This window comes from Symphalangus syndactylus, chromosome 13 (genome assembly GCF_028878055.3).
Source record: "Symphalangus syndactylus isolate Jambi chromosome 13, NHGRI_mSymSyn1-v2.1_pri, whole genome shotgun sequence".
In the NCBI taxonomy this organism is placed as follows: Eukaryota; Metazoa; Chordata; class Mammalia; order Primates; family Hylobatidae; genus Symphalangus; species Symphalangus syndactylus.
Genome location: NC_072435.2, coordinates 53109174 through 53128489, shown reverse-complemented (window position 1 = coordinate 53128489; position 19316 = coordinate 53109174). Strand labels below are relative to the sequence as shown.

The 19316-nt window shown below is 57.3% G+C and overlaps 1 protein-coding gene across 4 annotated transcripts in view; it reads right to left on the bottom strand.

Moving 5' to 3' along the window:
- The window catches only part of VSTM2B (V-set and transmembrane domain containing 2B), a 38893-nt gene extending 25545 nt beyond the window's left edge, over positions 1-13348 (bottom strand). Inside the window, exons 1-5 of one of the 4 annotated variants that reach the window (XM_063615038.1) lie at positions 13264-13348; positions 12244-12858; positions 11516-11700; positions 10493-10522; positions 8678-9149 (exon numbers count right to left, since the gene is read on the bottom strand). In XM_063615038.1, coding sequence (XP_063471108.1) covers positions 8678-9149; positions 10493-10522; positions 11516-11700; positions 12244-12325 — 769 coding nt within the window. In that variant the 5' untranslated portion in view covers positions 12326-12858; positions 13264-13348. The other 3 variants (XM_055236796.2, XM_055236794.2, XM_055236797.2) reach the window with 3 other exon arrangements.
- Positions 13349-19316: the final 5968 nt, after the last annotated feature.

The following is a 19316-nucleotide window of genomic DNA, read 5'->3' as shown; positions in this document are numbered from 1 at the left end:
TCTCTCTTGCTTCCTCTCTCACCATGTGACACGTCTACTCCCCTGCCTTGAGTTAAAGCTCCTTGAAGCCTCACTAGAAGCCAAGTAGATGCTGGTGCCTTGCTCGTACAGCCTGCAAAACTGTGAGCCAGATAAACCTCTTTTCTCTATAAATGACCAGACTCAGGTATTCCCTGATAGCAATGCAGAATGGACAAATACCATCACCATTAGCTCCATCATGCTCACAGCAAGTGCAGGAGGGAGGATGGTCTCATGAAGGAAGTCTCAGATCAGAGCATTCTGTCCAGCTTAGTAAGTGATCCTGGATGGTTAACACCATTCCCATGAATAACGCTGGTTACCAAAGCCAACATCCACTGAATGTATTCTAGGTGCCAGGCCCTGTGCTAAGCTAACATCTTTCCACGGATTATCCTCCCCGATCCTGCCAACCACTCTCTGGCATAGAAGTCGCTGTCGTGCTGACGATAACAGATGATGGAACTCGCACACAGAGAGTGGGAAGTGATGGACTCAAGATTCCAATCAAATGGTTGGATGTATCCAGAAAACAAGTATAATACTTAGGGTATGAAGGGCAGGAGTGAGAAGCACGTGCTGTGACTTTTGCAGGGCCAGAGCCCAGTAAAGGCCCAGAAATGGGGCAAATTTGTTGGCATTAAAATCTTGGCTTACCTGTGAGCCAGCAGGCTGAACAGTGAGGAACATTTGAAATGTCAGGAGAGAATGCAATGGTTGGAAGTGGTAGAAAGTGTAACTTCCTCTGGAACCATGTTCAGTCTCCCTTGGGTGATGCTTTGGTTCTCCCACCAGCATGGGCAGCTGTGGGGAGGACTGACCTGCCTAGGTAATTTTCCTGGCCTCGGTCTCTCATGGGCATCGGGTGCTCAGCTGGGACTTTCAGGGGGTGCCCTGTCCCTCTCAGTGGCCCTTCTGGCAAGCTGGTTACTTCTGAGCTGGATGGAGCAGGGCCCATGGGTGTGGGAGAGTAGGTGGGTGCGGGGGGCAGGTGGGTGTGGGGAAAAGCTTCCGAAATGTCCACTTTGGCTCCTTATTTCATGCCAACGCCAGGACCCCTCAACGTTCCTCTTGAACTGCAAGAACCAGAGCCAAGTGAAGCCTGTCCAAGGTAGCTTTGATATTTTAGCCCAGAGAGCAGTAACGACAGAACAGAACAACCAATAACTTCCAGAAACAGGATTGCTGGCAGGGACAGGCTTCGCACAAGGTCTTTCTCTCAAGGGCCATCCTGTGGAGGATGCAGGCCGGAGAAGGGGCCTGGGCTATGCTCATACTTTGCGGTCACCGAGGGTGCTGCTGTCTGCAAGCGGCCCCCCAGCCACCTCCACCACTGGCTGCTTACCAGCAGCTACACCCTAACCCACAGGAGGCCAGACTGCATCCTCCATCTTGGTATTTATAGCACATCTTCCCTGAGAGCACCAAAGCCACTGACAAGCAGGCTAATTTCCCTAGAAGCACCACCCCGGGGAAGGAGGTGTGTCATCCTTCATCAGGAATAGGCAGCAATCGGGAGTTACAGGCAGCAATCGGGAGTTACAGGGGCTGAGCCTGTTGACTTCTCATCTCAAACTTCCCTGCAGCCCTTATGTAAGGCAAAGTGAAACCTTCTCACTGCTCTGGATACAAGTTTCCAAGAGATGCCTGGTGATAGTCGGCAAAGCATGGGGGAATAAAAAAGATAATGCTTTTATTTTTCACCTGTGCTGCAAAAATGTGTTAAAACCATGCTGGCGTCTCCCAGAAAGCTCAGGGGTTTAGACCACAGCCAAGGCCTTGCTCTGTCCACACAGAGCAGAACTAATCAATATCATATTACAAAAGCACTTGACCTCATTTATCCCCACGGATGCTTGGGGAATCCTTAATATTCAGAGCTTTAAGGATATGCACCTGGCGTGTTTAATGAGCAGTTCCTTGTTGGGGGGTTAGCTCACGGTGACATTTAACAAGGCTGGCTCCCAGCTCTTTTCTTGGGGGCTGCCACTCCAGCTGGGGAGAGAGTCTGGGCTCTGGCTATGAGCACAGAGAGCGCTGTGTCTTCTGGGGGATGGACTGAAGCAGGAGGCATTAGGGAGAACTGCGGGAAGGAGGAAAGCCAGTGAGAGGAGAGCGTGGCACAGAGTAAGTGCTCAGTAAAAGGCAAATGTTATTATTTATCATTATTATAATCCAAGAGCAGCTGTTTTATCCTGAATTTAGGGTCTTCCTGATGCTGAAAGGATGGTTGCCCAGTGAGCTGACTGATACACAAAGGCCATTCCATTTGGTGTGGACTTCTCCAACCTTGGGAAGGAGAGAGGGGGCATCTGAAAGCTTTCCAAGGTCTGACCTAATTGGGAGGACTTCAGCCCCAGGTGCTTCTTACAAGCCGTAAGTTACACACCACCTACAGGAAGGCTCTCCTGATTGCCTCAGCTGGATTAGTGCTGGCACAGCACAGACTGCTTTGTCCTGGAATTACCTGGGTGCCCTGGCTCCTCTAAGTTTGGGTTCACGCTGCCATCTCTGGATCCCCCTCATGGCAAGAGTGGGGCTGGGCCCAGCAGGCTCCCAGTGACTGGCTGCTGGGGGAGAGGATGCCATGTGGCTGATAATGGTGTAAGATTGCTGCTGTTAGGGATGAAGCAGGCATCGCTTGCCAGCTGTGAGGCTCAGCCATTTCCTTTATGAAATCCTTTAATTTTCTCTTTCAGGATACTCAGAGAGCCTCGCCCTCTCTTCTCTGGGACAGCTCTTGCCAGATTTGTTTTCTTCTTAATTATAATTCTCATGTCACATCAGAGCTTGGGGGAAGAGTGGATTGTTCATTTAAGGCAAGGGCCTTTGGGTCCTTGTGGGTCCGGGGAGATGGGAAAACCAGGTGGCCACCTCCATGGCTTGCTCAGGGCCCACAGGTCCTAGGCCTGCTGGTACTGCTGGTGACTCTGCTGCATCGCGATTCTCTTGGGTCACGTGTGTGCCATTCCTTCAGCTCTGTCATCACCAGGGCATGGGTCGAGATGTAGTGACTGTCTCCACCTTCCCCATGGCCCCCTTTGGTCACGGTTTACGGTTGCCATGGTGACATCCAAGGATGCTCCCCCTTGATGGCTCCCAGCAGCTGCAGCCTCTCTATAGCCGTCATATCCATGGCCTTGGCTGTCTTTCTCTCATTATTAATTGAAATATTGAGAGGCAGTTCTCCGTGTGGGCACCCAGCAGCAGCTTGCCACATCCAGCCGGCTCTCTGTGGGGGCCATGGTGCCTTCCCTTGGAGCCAGAACCCTGAGGCTAATTAGAGGTTCACACGCCACTGCTTTGATCCCAAGGTCCCTGCAGAGGGGAACCTATGGCCAACACGCCAGCCATTCAGTTGCAAACTGGATTCTTTTGAGGCCGTGCTAGACTTCACTGCGGTGCCTTTTCCATTTAGAAATGTTTGTCTGGAAGATACTCTGGTCTCTCTCTCTCTTTTCTAGAAATGGCAACCAGCAACAAAGTGTTCACGAAAAATGGGTCAGCATTCAGATTAATTAGGAGCCAGATTTATGAACACAGCTAAGACAGGGCCCGGCCTCCTGCGCCTGCTCTGCTCTGCTAATCCAGTCCATGTTTATTTTTAAGCACAAATACCAAAATGTCTCTTGACAAATGAGACGTGAAATGAATGAGTTTTTGCACATCAACTTTTAGTGCAAATATGTATTTGGCTGTATTGGGTACACATACGGCATGGGAAGGGCTTTCTTGCCTCGCTGTGCAGTAGCTAACGGATGAGGGCTGGAGGAAGTCCCCCCTCTCTCCTTTGTGGCATTACCAAAGTGGCTCACTTAAAAAATAGGGACTTTTTTCTGACTTCCTTCCAGGAACGATCGCTTAATGGGGGACTATGTGGGGAGATGTGCTGGGACCACCCCTGCAGTCGCCAATCTGAAATGGCCAGTGTCCTGAGCCTCTCTTTTCTTTCTCTTTCTTTCTTTCTTTCTCTCTTTCTTTTTTTTCTTTCTTTCTTTCTTTCTTTCTTTCTTTCTTTCTTTCTTTCTTTCTTTCTTTCCTTTCTTTCTTCTTTCTTTCTTCTTTCTTTCTTTCTTTCTTTCTTTCTTTCTTTCTTTCTTTCTTTCTTTCTCCTTCCTTCCTTCCTTCCTTCCTTCCTTCCTTCCTTCCTTCCTTCCTTCTTTCTTGTCTTTCTTTCTTTCTTTCTTTTTTTTTTTTTTTGAGACAGAGTTTCACTCTTGTTGCCCAGGCTGGAGTGCAATGGCGTGATCTCGGCTCACTTCAACCTCTGCCTCCCAGGTTCAAGTCATTATCCTGCCTCAGCCTCCCAGGTATCTGGGATTACAGGTGCCTGCCACCACACCCAGCTAATTTTTTGTGGTTTTAGTAGAGACAGGATCTCATCATGTTGGCCAGGCTGGTCTCAAACTTCTGTCCTCAGGTGATCCACCCGCCTCGGCCTTCCAAAGTGCTAGGATTACAGGCGTGAGCCACTGCGCCCAGCACATGAGCCACTGTGTCTGGCCCTGAGCCTCTTCAGTGCCCCCAGGTCCTCAGCCCACCCTTCTCCACTCTGCTGTGAGCCCCTGAGGGCTGACCTCTATAGCCTGCACCACATGGGTGCCCCTGCCCTCAGGTTCCAGGAGGGTTTGGCCAATGGGAGGCCCAGACAGGGAATGGAGGGCGGGAGGAGAGTGAGATCCTTGCTGTGTGACTGTGAGATGGCTGTGTGCCTCCCCTCCTACTCTCTGGGTGCTACCAGCTGCCCCTGTCTTGGCTCCTTTAGGCTAGGTCTGCTGATGGCTCCCACTGATGCCAGCCCTGGGGACCTGCACCCATCCTTTGTTGGCTGCCCTAACCCTGTCCACACCTTGATACATACACTCTTTCTATCCCCCCGGTGACCCTGTTTGAATGTTCCATGTGCCTCTGCCAGCACCCTGGTTGATATCCTCTGCAAACACTCTTGACTATTAACCAAGAGGCAGCGGTCCTTTCTGGACCCCTCCCCATCAAGCTGCCTAGAATTGCAAGGCTGGGAGGCCAGGCCCAAGGTCGTCTGCCCCGAGCTCCCTCTGCAGCTCAGGCTGCTGTGGTTCTGAGCAAAGCGGCTGGCTTGCTGCCTCTCAGGGCTCTCAGCAGGACCTGGTGCCAGCAGCCGAGCTCGGGGCACTGGCTGGTGATGCAGCCCTACAGAAAGGTTACTAATGCCCATCCTCCAAAACACAGTCTGCAGGCTTCACACTGACAGCACACAGCCTGGGTGGCCTTGGGTGACCGGGGCGAGGTGGGACACAAGACTGAGCATGGCTCCCTCCTTGGCATCAAGGCTGTTCGGATGTGTTTGTGAATGACAGGTCTTGCCATCCGTTTTCCGTGCCCAGAGTGGGACATAGAGTGCCTGGAGCAGAACCACTCTCATAAGAGCTTCACCTGGAGAGTGAGGGACACAGGTTTTCTGACCTCCCAGCTGAAGGCCCACCTTCTGGGCACCCCAAAGGAGACTTGGAGAGAGACTGGAGGTTCTTTCTGAAATGTGTCTACACAGTTCCTGGCCTGTTCAGGAGCTGGCAAGGGTTAGGGGGTGACAGAGACCTCAGAGGCCACTGTACCTCTATCCCAGGGGTGCTGCTGTCAGCCCCGCTTGGATCCAGGCAAGCTGTGCTTTCTAGATGGCAGCGGACATCAGCCCCTCTGTGGAAGGCAGAGTGACCCACACGGGCATTAACATATGGCCCCGTGGCTGGTGGGTGCCCAAGGTCCTATCTGCTGGGATGGCACTGGGCACTGTGCCATCAGCATGGAGCTGACCCGAGGACCTCCATATCTTCTGGGAAGAAGGGCACTGTCTGGCCCACCTTCCCCGGATGAGATGTCCTAGAGCATCTTCACTCTCTCATTCAGCCTCCACGGCCAGCACAGAGACTGGAGATCGGACTGGCTGTGGCAGGCAGTCAGGTCATCTGTGGCTGGGCCTGGGACTCAGGCTGAAGGCCAGTGGAAGAGACAGATTCAAGCAGGAGTACACTCATGACCTTGGTCTCATTATCATTTTGTGAGCACAACGAAGTTCACTCTCAAAGATCTCTTTCACACGGTCTTGACCAAAGTCTTTAACCAACTGCTGGTTCTACTTGGCATTCAAGGCCCTCCATAGCCTGGCTTCCAACTGCCAACCTTTTAGCTTTATCTGCCCATCCCCTCCTCTCCAGCTAGTGCAGCTAATGACCAGGGTGATAATAATGAACATATATGTACAGCAGTTTCCATACCAAGCTCCCTCTGAGGTCAGAGAGATTATTCTGTTCGTTTTACAGATGACTCAGAGATGGTAAGTCATTTGCCTAAAATCACACAGCCAGTAAGTGGTGGAGGCACAACTTACATCTGGACTTCTGCCTTTCAAATCCTCCAGGAATATCCTAGAGGTACGTCCCAGCCTGTAATGCACACATTTCCTTGCTGGGGCCCAAGGGGAGGGGGAAGAAGGATGTTCTCTTCACCAACCAGCATCAGTTAAGCCAATGGCTCTGTAAGTCGATAGGCACTCTCCCTGAGCACTGCCTGTATGCTGAACAGAGATGGCTAACTCCTCGAAGAGTCACGCTCCTGTTGCACTGTGAAGAGATGAGGCCCGAAAGCAGCCGCTGCTCCAAGGACTACATTTCCCAGCGGGCCCTACATCCATGTTGGACCATGTGACTGAGTTCTGGCCGATGGAAGAGGGTAGAAGTAATATTTACCACTTCTAGACCTAGCCCTTAAAAAACATCTTGCCATTTTTCTAAACCAGCTTTTCTCTGAGAGAGTTAAGCGCTGCCAGAATGATTTGAGTGGCTATTTTCTCAGTCTCCCAAGAATGATACATACTTAGGGCCGTCCTAAATGCATATGAAACAAGTTGATTCATTATACACAATGCATGCCTGAGAGCATTAGGGCTTCATTCTCTTAGGGCAGTGAGCTGACAAGGACTGCTTCTGTCTTTCCTCCCTGGTCTGCTGGCTCTATGTCATGCCCAGAGTGACTTTGGAAGCCTCCTGCTGAGGCTGGTACTCTCAGCCTGGGTCCCTGGATGACTGCATGGAACAGAGCCACCACGTGCCCCAGGGCACTCCAGGGCAGGACTTGATATGAATGAGGAATATTAAATTTGAATTTTGTCAAGCCACTGGCCTTTTGGGGTTTATTTGTCACAGCACCTACGGATATCTTAGTGCAGGGGGTGGAAAGTTCCCAGCTGGGCTGTGGAGGCCCTCTGCAGGTCCCTACCTTCCCCAGTAGCCTGAGGGACAGTCTTGTAGGGCCCTGTGCGGCATCCAAGAGGGATGAGGCCTTCGGATCAAGCCAATAGCCTGAGACACACTGAGGAGGCTGCTACAGTGGGTAGAGCTGAATGAGAAACAGAACTGAACTGATGTGCCAGGCAGACCGCAGGCTCAACTGTCGGAGGGCTTGAGAGTTAGCCAGGGAGGCAGGATGAAATGGTAACACTAAGGACATGAAGACCTGCCCCTGTGGATTCTGCAGGTAGTCCAGGAGCCTGCAGGCAGACCACCCTTTGGGAACTACCACCGTAGGGGTGTGACAATGTGCTCTGTCACATCTGGGAGGCTTCACATGCACCTGTATCCAAAGCCAGGCTCCCAGGGCCATGTGGCCAGGAGAGATGCTCCTTGTGGGACTCTGCATCAAACAAGACGGAGGAGGGGGCTGAGGGAGGGAGCAACCTGCTCACAGTCAGGCACTGGGGTGGGCTCTGAGGCCCAGCTTGGAGCAGGGGGAGAGAGTGGGGGATGCCTTGGGAGGAGGGGCACACTGGGCAAGCCTTTCTACCCTCCATAACCACCCCCCACCGCCCCCACCCCTGCCTCTGCCAATGGCTCCTACTGCCCCAGAGCTGCCTACCAGGGGGTAGTCAAGCCATCATCTTCTCCTCCTTCTGCCTTCCCACATCCTGCCCCCACCCCCAATTCCTTCTCCCAGCCTCTCAGCTCCCTAAGAAAGCAAGCCTTCCCCTCTGGGTGCCTTCCTAACAGTGGCTTGGGGCTCAGTCCTTACTGCCCCCACCCCAAAGCCAAAGGGAGAGGATCTGCGATTTACAGCAGAGTGCAGAGGTGGTGCCTAGGGCCATCCTGCATTTAGCCAAAGAGAGCGTAGGTTACACAGCCAGGCCCCTCCACGCCCTTGGACAAAGTCTGTTCAATCGAGCACACAAAATAGAAACCAACGCAACTCAAGTTTTAACCGCCTCCCGCTCTCCACCAGCTGCCAGTGCCCCCATCTGGGCATAGCTCATTTCCACCACCGATGCTGGCAGAGTACTGGCCCCTTGCCACCATCGGAGCTCAGCCCTCAGAGTCCAGGTCTCCAAACCCAAAAGAGGTCGCCTTCCCACACTGCAGCCTCCAGCGTACCCTGAGGTAGCTGGCAGGGCAGCCCCCTCCTCCATTCACAAATGCACATCATAAATGCTTCCAGAGGCCAGGAGTAAAGACAGAGAAACCTCGGGAAGAGGGCCGTAGGGGAGGGCGCTCCCGACCTAACTAGGAAGGAGTACGCATATGCAAATACGCCCAGGGGGCGGGTCCTGGGTCCGGAGTCCCCCGGGTTCTCCTCGCGCAGCCCTAGCCCTGAGCCATCCCCGCGCGTGCGCCCTCTCTCCGCGCGCCCTTACCGGAGCCGTGCCTCTGGCGCAGCAGGACCGCCTGTCCCGATGGCGGCGACGCTGACGAGGCAGCAGCAGCTGCCGCGACTGTGGTGGTGGGCGTGTGGGCCGCGGAGGCTGCTGCGGCCTCGGGGACTGCGGGATCGATGGCGGCGGGAGGGCTCCTGGGCGGCGGGCTCTTGTCGCCGCGGCCAGGCTCGGAGGTGGTGCGGCTCGTGGCGCCCGCGTTGTTGGCGTTGGCGGCGCTGGCTGGGCCGTGGCGACGCGGGCCGCTGCTCTGGATGTGGGACACGGCCTCGGCGGCCTGCATGTTGGGCGGCGCGAAGCGCGAGAGCACGCGCAGCAGCGCCTGGGCCTTGTGCTCTTGCGTGTCGTCGTCGCTGTAGTCCGACACGCGGCACTCGTACACGCCCTCGTCCTGCAGCCGCACGGCAGACAGCCGAAGCCGGTGTGAGATGTCATTGCCCTGGACGCGCACGGTCTGCAAGAGAGCAGGGTTAGAGGCCGGGCTGGGCAGCTCCCAGACCTGCTCTTCTGGCCGCCCTGGCCTTCGCGTCCCCTCGTCCGCCCACCCCAACGCTTCCCGGATCCTGGTTTGCCCACCATCACGATCCGGCTTCCCTTTCACCCGCGTCTACCCCGTGGCATTGGGCTTCCAACTCTGCGTGGACGCCGGGCAGCCAGCTCTTTGGACTGTGTCCCCACGTCCCCATCACGTTAACAAAACGCCCGCCTTGCATCTGCTCCGCCCATACAAACCAACACTGCTTGTCTTCAAGTAGCTGGCATTTCAGAAGGGCAGAGCCCACCTCTCCTTCCTCCCTCCTGCACCTTCAGGAAACCCCAGGCTGGATTCCTTGTTCCCTAACTGCCCCACGTCTTTCCCGCCCCGACGCGCTCCAACCGACAGTCCCGCCCCAGCCGGCCCTCCACACCTCCCGGAGCACGGAGGGCCTGCCTGAATCGCGTCCTAAGGAAAGCAACCCTGTCACCGGACCCCGCCCTTTACAGCTAACACTCCGCTTTCCCAAGAAGGCAAGCAACGCTGAGGTTGCTGCCTGGCTCCCTGGCCACCTGCTACCAACCCGCCTTTCCGGGGGATCTCCAGAAGCCCCCCAGTGAAGTGCTCCTCCCCTGCGCCCGGGTGGGGACTTCGGGAAGTACTGCTCTATGGCTCTCAACAAACACCCAGGGAGCCCTCACCTCTGAACCGAGCCCACGAGGAGGCTTCGTCATCTCCAGGCCTTTCTACGCTCTAGCTGGGAAGCTTGGGCTCATCTCCTCCCATGACCCCGGCCCCTCGCAGCCTGGCACAACCATCCCCTACCCCGTCCCCTGCAAGCCTGCAACATCCCGCACACAGACCCGCAATCCAGGCGGAGGATAAAGGGTTGCAGCGGAGGGCGCAGAGCGGATGCTCAGGGCGGGGCAGAGGGGGCGGGAAGCTGGCGCCACGATCGCGGCGAGGGCGAGCAGCCGCGCGCTCCCGGTGCTGGGAGGAATGCCCGCAGAGCGGAGGCTGGCAGGCGCGAGAGGGCCTAAGCGCGCAGTCCGGACCAAGGGGAGTTTTACAGGTCAGCGCCGAGCCGAATTAGGGGACTCAAGCGTTGGACCCTTGATTTACACAAAAGAGAACCCGACCCTGCAACCGGCGACAGATGGCGCCCGGACACGCCGAGCAGCCACCAATGCAAGGCTGCGATCGCGGCCCTACTTGCGCGGCCCCACATGCGCGGCTGCCGCGGCTTGCTAAGGGGAGGGAGCTGCAGGACGCGAGGCGGCCAGAAGGGGTCTCCCGCGGCCCGCGCTGGGCTCCACACTTACGCTGATTTTAGTTGCATCCTTATTTGTTACCTAAAATGCAAAGAGGGAGAGAGAGAGACGTGAGGCTCGCGGCCTTCTGGCTGGCGGAACTCGGATCCGCCTTTAGGCAAGGGCACCCTCCTCCGGCAGACTAGGACCGAAACCGCCCGGGGGGTGGGGGTTGAGGGCACAAAGGACGTCCGGCTTTCCAGGAGTTTCCCAGGAGGAAGCGGGCTTTGGAGTTAGCTAGCATGGTGCCTGACCAACGGGTGGCTGCCCTGGTGCACACCTGCCGGCTGAACTGGGGAGCCTGGATGGACACCAGGGTGGGAAGGAAAGCCCCTCTCCTTCCCTCTGGGCATCCTTAGGCCCTGCCGCGTGGCTCAAAATCCTCCCCCAGCTCACTGGGAGCGGTGAAGAACTGGAGGGAGGGGCGCTGTGTCTGGACAGGACCCAGCGGGAGGCTCAGTGGCAGTAACTCTGGGTGGGACCCTGTGTGTGTAGGTGTGTGTGTGCAAGCGTGCACACTAGAGTGTGTAAGAGAGTGTGGGTTTTGAGTTAGACAGGCAGCGTGGGCCTGTTTTCGGCCACAGAGCAGTGGCCCCTCTGTGCCCCTGAGGGCTGGAGGTCCTGCCGGCTTTCCGGTACTCGGTTTTCTGCTGGCCTCTGGAACGCAGCCTTGGGAGCCCTGGGGTCCTCAAAGTGGCAGAGAGCGGGGAGAGCCTGATGGGACCAAGGGGGCTTCCTTCACTATCCAGCACCCATCAGAGGGCCGCAGCCTGCAAGCACGAGCAAGCGTCCTGGCTGGGCGTGAATGGAGTTCTGGGAGGTGGCGGGAACAGCGATGCTGTCAAAATAATTGACAGGTTTGGGGGTAACCACTGCTGACTTTGAAGATGCTTTGGGATGCGAAGGTGGAAGATGGCCTGCGCCACAGGGCGGCGCCCTGCGCGAGTGAAGCCGGCTGCTTCCCTTCCCGGGTTAGCCCTCGCCGCCCCGGGCGCGAGCTGGGCGCGCGCTGGTACCGCGTGGGCGGCGGGTTACCTTGCTCCGGGCGCCCGGCACGCTGAGCGCCAGCTCGTGCAGCAGCTCCCGGGGTGGCTCCTTGAGGTACCACCACTGAATCTCCAGCGAATACGAGGTGGCTCCGCTGGCCCGGAACGCGCAGGGCATTTCGATGTCGTCTCCCTCTCGTACTGTCACATCTTTGGGGACTTCTGTGAATGTAGCTGGGGGTGGGGAGAGAGAGAGGCGTGACCAGCTGTAGGGCGGGGGCCTGGGGCAACCCAAAGCGAGGCAGTCGGTCTCTGGCTCGCTGGCCTTGTGCCCCCCACCCCGCAGCTGCTCCGTGGCGCACGGCCGCAGGGGCTAACAAAGTTCGGGGAAGCGGCTGCAGGGCCGCGGCAGGGACCAGCCATCGGCTGCCTACTGCTTCCCTCCGGATGAGGCGGGGCGGCGGGGGCTGCTCGTGCTTCTCCCCCGCGCCTGGCCGCACCGCCAGAACCTGGCTGGGGCGCGCCAACTCCCGCTCCCCGCAGGCATCCTTTCCGCAGCCGGGGCCCCGGCGGGACTGGGAACGACTCCGGCACCGCGCTGCTGCTGTGGCGACCCTTCGCCGCTCGCCTCCCCCTACCCCTCCGGGCCCGGGCTGCACAGCGGGATTGCTGGAGACCGCGAAGCTTCCCGGTTCGTTCTCCTTCTCCTTCTTCTCAGTGGCAGCCCCAGCAAAGATCCCCCCGAGCCCACCGCGGCAGCAAAGTTCCCGCCCTCACCGTCGGCCACGAAGAGCAGCAGGGCATGCAGCAGCAGAGGCGGCAGGTATCCGAGGGCACCGAGCCGGTTCCGCTGTTCCATCTCCCGCGGGGGGCGCGGTGGCGGCGGGGGCCCGGGAGCGGAGAGGCGGCGGCCGCGTGGGCTCGGATCGGCTCCGGCTGGGGCTAGGACGCCTCCAAGCCTGCCATGGCCCCGCGCAGCGCCCCCTCCCCTGGCCGCCGGCGGCCGCCAATCAGCCCCGCTCCCTCGCCGGCTTGCCCGGTGCGGCTCCGGCGGGGGGCGCTGCGCGGGGTGTGCGGGAGACGCGGTCCCACCGGGAGGCTGCTGGCGATCGGTCAGTGCCTCTGTCTGTCCGGTCGTCCACAGGACGGTGGGGATCCGCGGTTCAGTCTCTGCCCGGCGGGCCAGGCAGGGGCTGGGCCGCGCCGGGACCCATCCCTGGCCGAGGGAGTGCGCGCCACGGAGCCGCGAGCTTCTGCCTCCCTGTCTCCTTCTGGTTCTGCTCCCGACTGCCACCTCCTTCGGCTCCGGCCGCCGCTCCCGCCGCCGCCCCCGCCGGTTCCTCCGCGGCTCTTTCCGCAGGGCGAGTGGGCGCTCAGCCGCGGCGCGCAGACCTGGCGTCCGACCCAGCGCAGCGCGGAGAGAGCGGGTCCGGCGTGGCGGACCCGGAGCCGGAGAGAGGCGGGGAGAGGGGGAGGGGAGGGGAAGGGAGGGGGCGGTCAGTGGCTGGGCGCCAAGCCGCCTCCACCGCTGCATCGCCTCCGCCCTCCCCTCTCCTACCACAGCCCGCCCAGCCCCCGCCCCAGAGCGCGCCCCCTCTCTCCTCGGGGGTCGATCCGAGGGACCACCGTCTTTCTGGTTGGAGTACAGCCCCGCCCCGCACCCGCTTGGGTTGGGAGTCCTCCCACCCAAACTCTCCCTGGCTTCTTCCCAGTCTCCACCGCTCGAGACGGCCACTCATCCCTGCTCCCCGTGTGTCCCGCGGTCCTCTCTGCAGCTCCCAGCCCTCAACTCCTTACCCCAGTTTGGGCAACCAGCTGCCCCGCCGTTTGGCCCACGCCTGGGCCATGGCGGGTGGGTGGGCGCCCGGGGCCGCGGGAAGGGCGGAACGCTGTGCCCAGCCGGAGACTAGGCTGGGTGGCGGCGGCAGCGCCGGGAGTCTGCAGTGCGCGAGGGAGAAGTGAGCGCCCAGCGCCCAGCGAGCAGGTGCCTGTGGCGTGGAGAGCGCACACGCTAGCAAGCCGGCAGCGGCCGTGAGTGACGGCAGGGGCGGCGGGGGTGGGGTGGGGAGCGCCGGGCACGACTCGGGGCCCGGGAGGTTTCCGGGCGGGGGCGGGATTCCTGCCTCTGGATCGCGGGTCCCTGCGTCTCCACGCGCTCTTTGCCGGTCGTGGCCCCTTCTTTGCCCGGTGCAAAGCGAGATACCGAGGCGGCAGGAGGCCGGAATCCACCCCCCCGCCTGCTCTGGCGTACTCGGCATCCCGGTACCTCCCCCAGCCTTCACCCGGAGCCTGCCCCCTCTCCAGCCATCTGAGGGAGCGCGATCTGGTCCCCGAAGGGAAATGCGGGGTGGACATGTGGTTCGGACGCAGCGCGTAGTCATAGTCATAGGGGCGAGTCCTAAGACTCGCCTCGGGTCTCTCCTCTCTCCTTTCCCCGGGTGTCCCCGGGGCACCTCTGCCCCTACCCCGGCCCCTACGCCTCAGCTCTGACCTCAGGTTGGGGTGGGGCAGCCCGGTGGATTCACGTACCTGCTTCCCCGGCTACCAGCCTCCCGGAGGCACCGCCAGAGGATTCCCTGGGAGCCGAGGAGAAGGAAATCCAGAGAGAAAACACTTTGCAGCAGCCACCCTGGTCCAGGCGGCCAGCGCAGCACAGCTCAGAGGGGAGGAGCTGCAGGCCCTCTCCAAGGATGTCCTCGCCAGCGGGTGCCCCGGGCCAGCCCTTCGTGCCTACAGTGCCTGCCTTTCAGTTTCCTCGTCTATGGCCCAGGAGTCACTCCCACCCCATGGCTTGCTGTGGCTCATCTATCAACCCCTTGTTTTCTAAGGTCTCCTGCTGGGGGCAGAGGGAAGGGGGTCCTGTAGGACTTCCCTCCTTTCCCTCAAGTTCCTCTCTAAGGGCTCCATAGAGGCAGTCGCCAGCTCCTTCTGTCATGGCAGGAGCTTTTCCTAGGAAATCCCATGTGCCCTTAGAAACCACTTTGGACCTCCGAATGTAAGACCCTGCCAGGCCCCATTGCTGTCTTCAGCTTATGAACGGAGAGGGCAGACTTGCACCGCTCTATGCAGATACAGGAGCATGGTGGGGTTCCAGGAAAGCAGGCTCATTTAGGGACTGATTCCAAGCAGGGTTCTGAAGAAAAAGCTAGCCCACCGCGCAGTGGCCCACCTGGAGAGGCAGCAGTCTCCTTTCCTGATGCCAGATCCAAGCAGAGGCTAATGCTAGAGACCAGCGATGCCCATGGGAGAATCCCTGTAGCTAGAGGGAATTATCTGGAAGTAATTTATCCCTGTACTGCCTTGTGGGGTTGGGTGTTTCTCACCCACTGCATGAGTTGGTATTGCCCTAAGAGCGACAGATACATGTTTTCACATGCTTTCCATGTACTAGACACTTTTCCAGGCATCAGTTCTCAACATGACAAAGAGATCCTTCTCAGAGAAATCAGATCCCTCTTCCGCTGCTGAAAAACCCCGCAGTGGCTTCCATTTCACTCGGCATAAACACCAGTGGCCTTGCAGTGGCTGCCAAGGTCAAACCGTCTGCCTTTCTGCTTCCTGCTCACCCTTTTCCTTCATCTCCTCATGTTTTCTGTCTTCTCCATAGCTCACACTCCCCTAGCCGCACTGTTCTCCTTCCTACAATGCAGCACACTGGGCATGCTTCTACCCCAGGGCCCTTGCACCAGCCATGCCTTCTGGTTGACATGCTTCTTCCACAGATACCTGCTTGGCTAACTCCGTTGTGCTCTGGTTTTTGCCAAGCAGTCACCTTCTCCATGAGGCCCACCTGGACCACCATATTTAACACTGCAGTCTACACTGCCTCTCCTCCCACCACCCAGCACTGCCAGGCCCTCACTCTGCTTCCTTTATTTTTTCCATTTCACCAGCCATCTTCAAACACATGGGACCACATCCTTATTTATTGAGTGTATTGTTGCAGGTCTCTAAGACTCTGCCTGCTTTGTTCACTGATGTATCTCTAGCGCCTAGAACAGGGTCGGGCACAGAGTGGGAGCTAAGTAAATACTTGTGGAATGAATGAATGAGCTCATTTTATCTCAGTCACAACTCCAGGGGTAGACATTGTGATTTCACCCCATTTTATGGATGAAGCTCAGAAGCTTATGGAACTTGCCCAAGGTCACATAGTTAGTAAGTGGCTGAGTGAGGCATCAACCCAAAGCCTGTCTTACTCTGGGGTCCTGGATCTTAACCAAAATACTAAGCTCTTCCCTATTCCAGGTGAGACTCTGGTCCTGATGCCTGTAGTTGGTGTGGAGAGCAAGGCCCTGCCCTTGACTGATGGGAGCAAGGAGCAGCCTGAGCTAGACTTGTAGTCTCTTTCCTGTCTGTTCAGCTTGGTCTATCTGTTTTCTGCTCTGCCTTGTAGACTGTAATGACAGCAGCTGACCCACCTTCACTGTGTGTGTGTTTTTTTTTTTTTTTGACAGGGTCTTGTTCTGTTGTCCAGGCTGGAGTGCAGTGGCACGATCTTAGCTCACGACACCTCAACAACCTGAGCTCAAGCACCTCGGCCTCCAGAGTTATCATGCTGACACCAGGAGGGTTAGCCCACTATATATATATATTTGTTTTTTTGTAGAGATGGGGTGTTGCTATGTTGCCTAGGCTGGTCTTGAACCCCTGGGCTCAAGCGATCCTTCTGCCTCAGCCTCCCAAGTAGCTAGGACTACAGGCATGCACCACCACACTTGGCTAATTTTGTGTTTAAAATTTTTGTAGAGGTGAGGTCTTGCTCTGTTGCCCAGGTTGGTCTTGAACCCCTGGGCTCAAGCCATCTTCCTGTCTCAGCCTTCTAAGTAGCTAGGACTACAGGCATGCATCACCATACCCAGCTAATGTTTTATTTTTAATATTTTTTTTGTAGAGATGGGGTCTTGCTGTGTTGTGCAGGCTGGTCTCAAACTCCTGGCCTCAAACAGTCCTCCTGCCTCTGCCTCCCAAAGCACTGGAATTATAGGAGTGAGCCACCACACTGGCTTTCTCTGTGCCTTTAACTCCCAGCTGGGCCTGCCCATAGTTAGAGCCTAGTAAATGTTCAGACTGGGAACCCTGCTAGGAGCATTGGGGTAGGGGCGCTTTGCCTCCCCTTTGCTGTGGGTTTTCTGTGGGCAGGGCAGGGATTTTGTCTCTTCAACTTAGCCCTTTGGCTAGTTGGAGGATTAGTGAGCTAAGACCAGACTGCAGCTCCTGCCAGTCAGAGGGCCCTGGGTTCCTTCCCTGCCAGTCTCTGCCAAGTCTGGCTTCCTGCTCCCTGCAGGGGAGCCAGTTCCTTCTCACTATGTCCTGGTGGGATGTGGTCTCTCAGTTGGAGACTCTAAAGAAGGTGGCTGGGATGGAGCATGCGTGTCACTTTTCCCAAAGGGACACTAAGCTCTGCAGACACAGCCATTCAGCTCTACCTACTGGGCTATCTCTCGGGCTCCTACAAAGATGACCTGTTTGCAGTGAATCGTGGTTATGTGAAGCGAGGGACTTGAGAGTATTTCATGATCATTTTGTTTCTAGTCCTGATTAGTCATTAGTGGGAACTAACACGGTTTTCCCCTCCCTCCATCCACAGCTATAAAATGCCTGTGGGGTCGCTGTGCACAGGGACCTGGAGGCAGATCCTCTTGTAATGTGGTTGATGGGGCCATGGGTTGGCTGCCCTGCCCAGTTGGCTGTGCCCGGGGGGCTTGCTTCTGCCAGGGCCTGGCTACTGTGTGCCCAGCCTCGGGGCTCTCACTCGTTACCTATTATGAGCTGTTATTATAGGGCTGTGAGCTGGGGTGCTTGTCAATACCATTTTGTGGATGGATTCACTGTACTCTCAGAGGCACTTTAAAAAGTGTTATTTAAAAAGACTGCCCAGCCTCTTGTGAAAGCACCCTTAAATTACAGCCCTAAGTGAGTGTTTTTCCTGGAACTCACTTTCAAAATTTATGTATTTTAATGCTCAGGTCCTCTTGGAGCTGGGGTTTCAGTATTCTTGTCTCGGCTGACCTTTCTTGTCCTCCCTGTACCATGTATGGCAACATTGATTTTGGGTAATGTATTTTGATTTTAAGATGCAGCCCGTCCATAAACTTTTCTATCAATAATCCCAGCATACTCTGTGTACCCGACAGCTTATAGGAAAATAGGAGATTTATGAGGGCTTTTATTTTTGGCCAGTTTAGTCATTCACACGCCACCAGTGTCAGGGATAATGGCCTGAAGTCCGGTCCCAGGAAGACGCCACTCCAAGGGCACACATCATGTCATCGAGGGGTGGAGGCCTGGCCCTGCCTGGACCCCGACAGGGACTGCTGGGTACTGCTGGAGGGGGAAGCAGTGATTGATGCCCTTAAGATGGAGGGAGGGGCAAGTGAAATGGCTCACATTTTGGGTTCCTGTGGCCCTTGCCTGCCCCACGTCCTCACCAACTTGGAGTGCTGAGTTCCAGGAGGAGGGTAGCAGGTGCCAGCCCCTGCATTGCATGGAGACAAGAGAGGGCCCCCCTGCTGTCACCAGGGCCATCAGGGAGGCAGCCTGCCCTTTCCCATGTGCACTCGCACTCTGCAAAGCAGGCCTGCTCGTGGTCAGCCAGGGCTTGGCCAACAGCAGCAAGAGGACTTACAGCTGCCAGGCCCCAGGGTCTGGCCTGACATCGCTGCATCAGTGCCATCACACTGCATCTTCAGAGCCTTGGGCTGTGTGCTTCCTTGTCACAGGCAGGATCAGTTGGGTTTGGGGATGCTCTAGAGAAGGGGAACACAACAGGAGAAACTCCAGGCAGGGCCTGCTTCACCCCAGACATTTTTCCAGCCAACATGTCCCGAAGACTGATCATTTATCTAGTACATGTCCCACGATATGCCGGTGCAGGGGATGCTGCCATAAGCAAGACAGACGAGAAGAAACAAAAACTAAGTCTGATATTTCACCCAGTGCTCAGTGCACTCCTGCACGGAGTGGGAATTTTGGTGGTGGGGGAAGGTCAGGGGCTATCAGCCAAGCAGACCTGGGGAAGGAAGAGGGCTTTTGGCAGAGGACACACGAGCGCCAAGCCCATGGGAGGAGATGTGGTGGTATAGCATGGCATGTGAGGGAATGGGGTTCGGTGGGATAGGAGGCAGGGCAAGGGAAGCTGGGGCTTTGCAGCCACATCAAGGATTCCTGTGCCCAGAAGAGCGGGGCTCAGAGCTAAACAAGACATGGCCCTGGCTATGAGGATCAGAGCGTCGTGGGGAATCAAGCTAAGCACATAGTGATCCCAGCCCTGGCAGGGGCCACCTGAAGAGGTGAGCAGTGGGTCCTGCCTGGGGAGGCTTCCTGAGCTCTGCCTAAGTGCAGAGTAGAATCCGGCCGAGATAGGTGGGAAGGGGTTAGGGTACATCGGCATCCCAGACAAGTAGCTGCCTATGCAAGGGAGTGGAGGCAGGAGATCTGGGGACTTCGCTGGGACAAAGAGAAAACTCCAAGATAACAGGATCAGCAGCAGTGGCGTTGGGGGACAGGACAGGGTAAGGCTTTGGGCTTGGTGACAAGAAGGAGTTCTGACCCTGATGGCAGCGTAGGGGGTGGTGGGAGCTGGGAAATTGCCATCCCCTAGAGGGGCGGTGGCTGGGAGCTGAGGGCAGAAACCAGGTGGTTGCCACAGACCCCTCCTTATTGGGTCCTGGCTCTGAGGAGGGACCATTCGATGTGTCCTCACCTCCCACCTTCCTCTGCTGGCCACCCCCTTTGCCTGCAGAGCTGGCCCCAGCAAACAGCAGTGCATCTGGTGCAGTGAAGGTGGGAGGGTTTCAGAGTGGGCCCCTGTGCCCAAGTCCCGGGGCCAGCCTGCCTCACCCCACCCT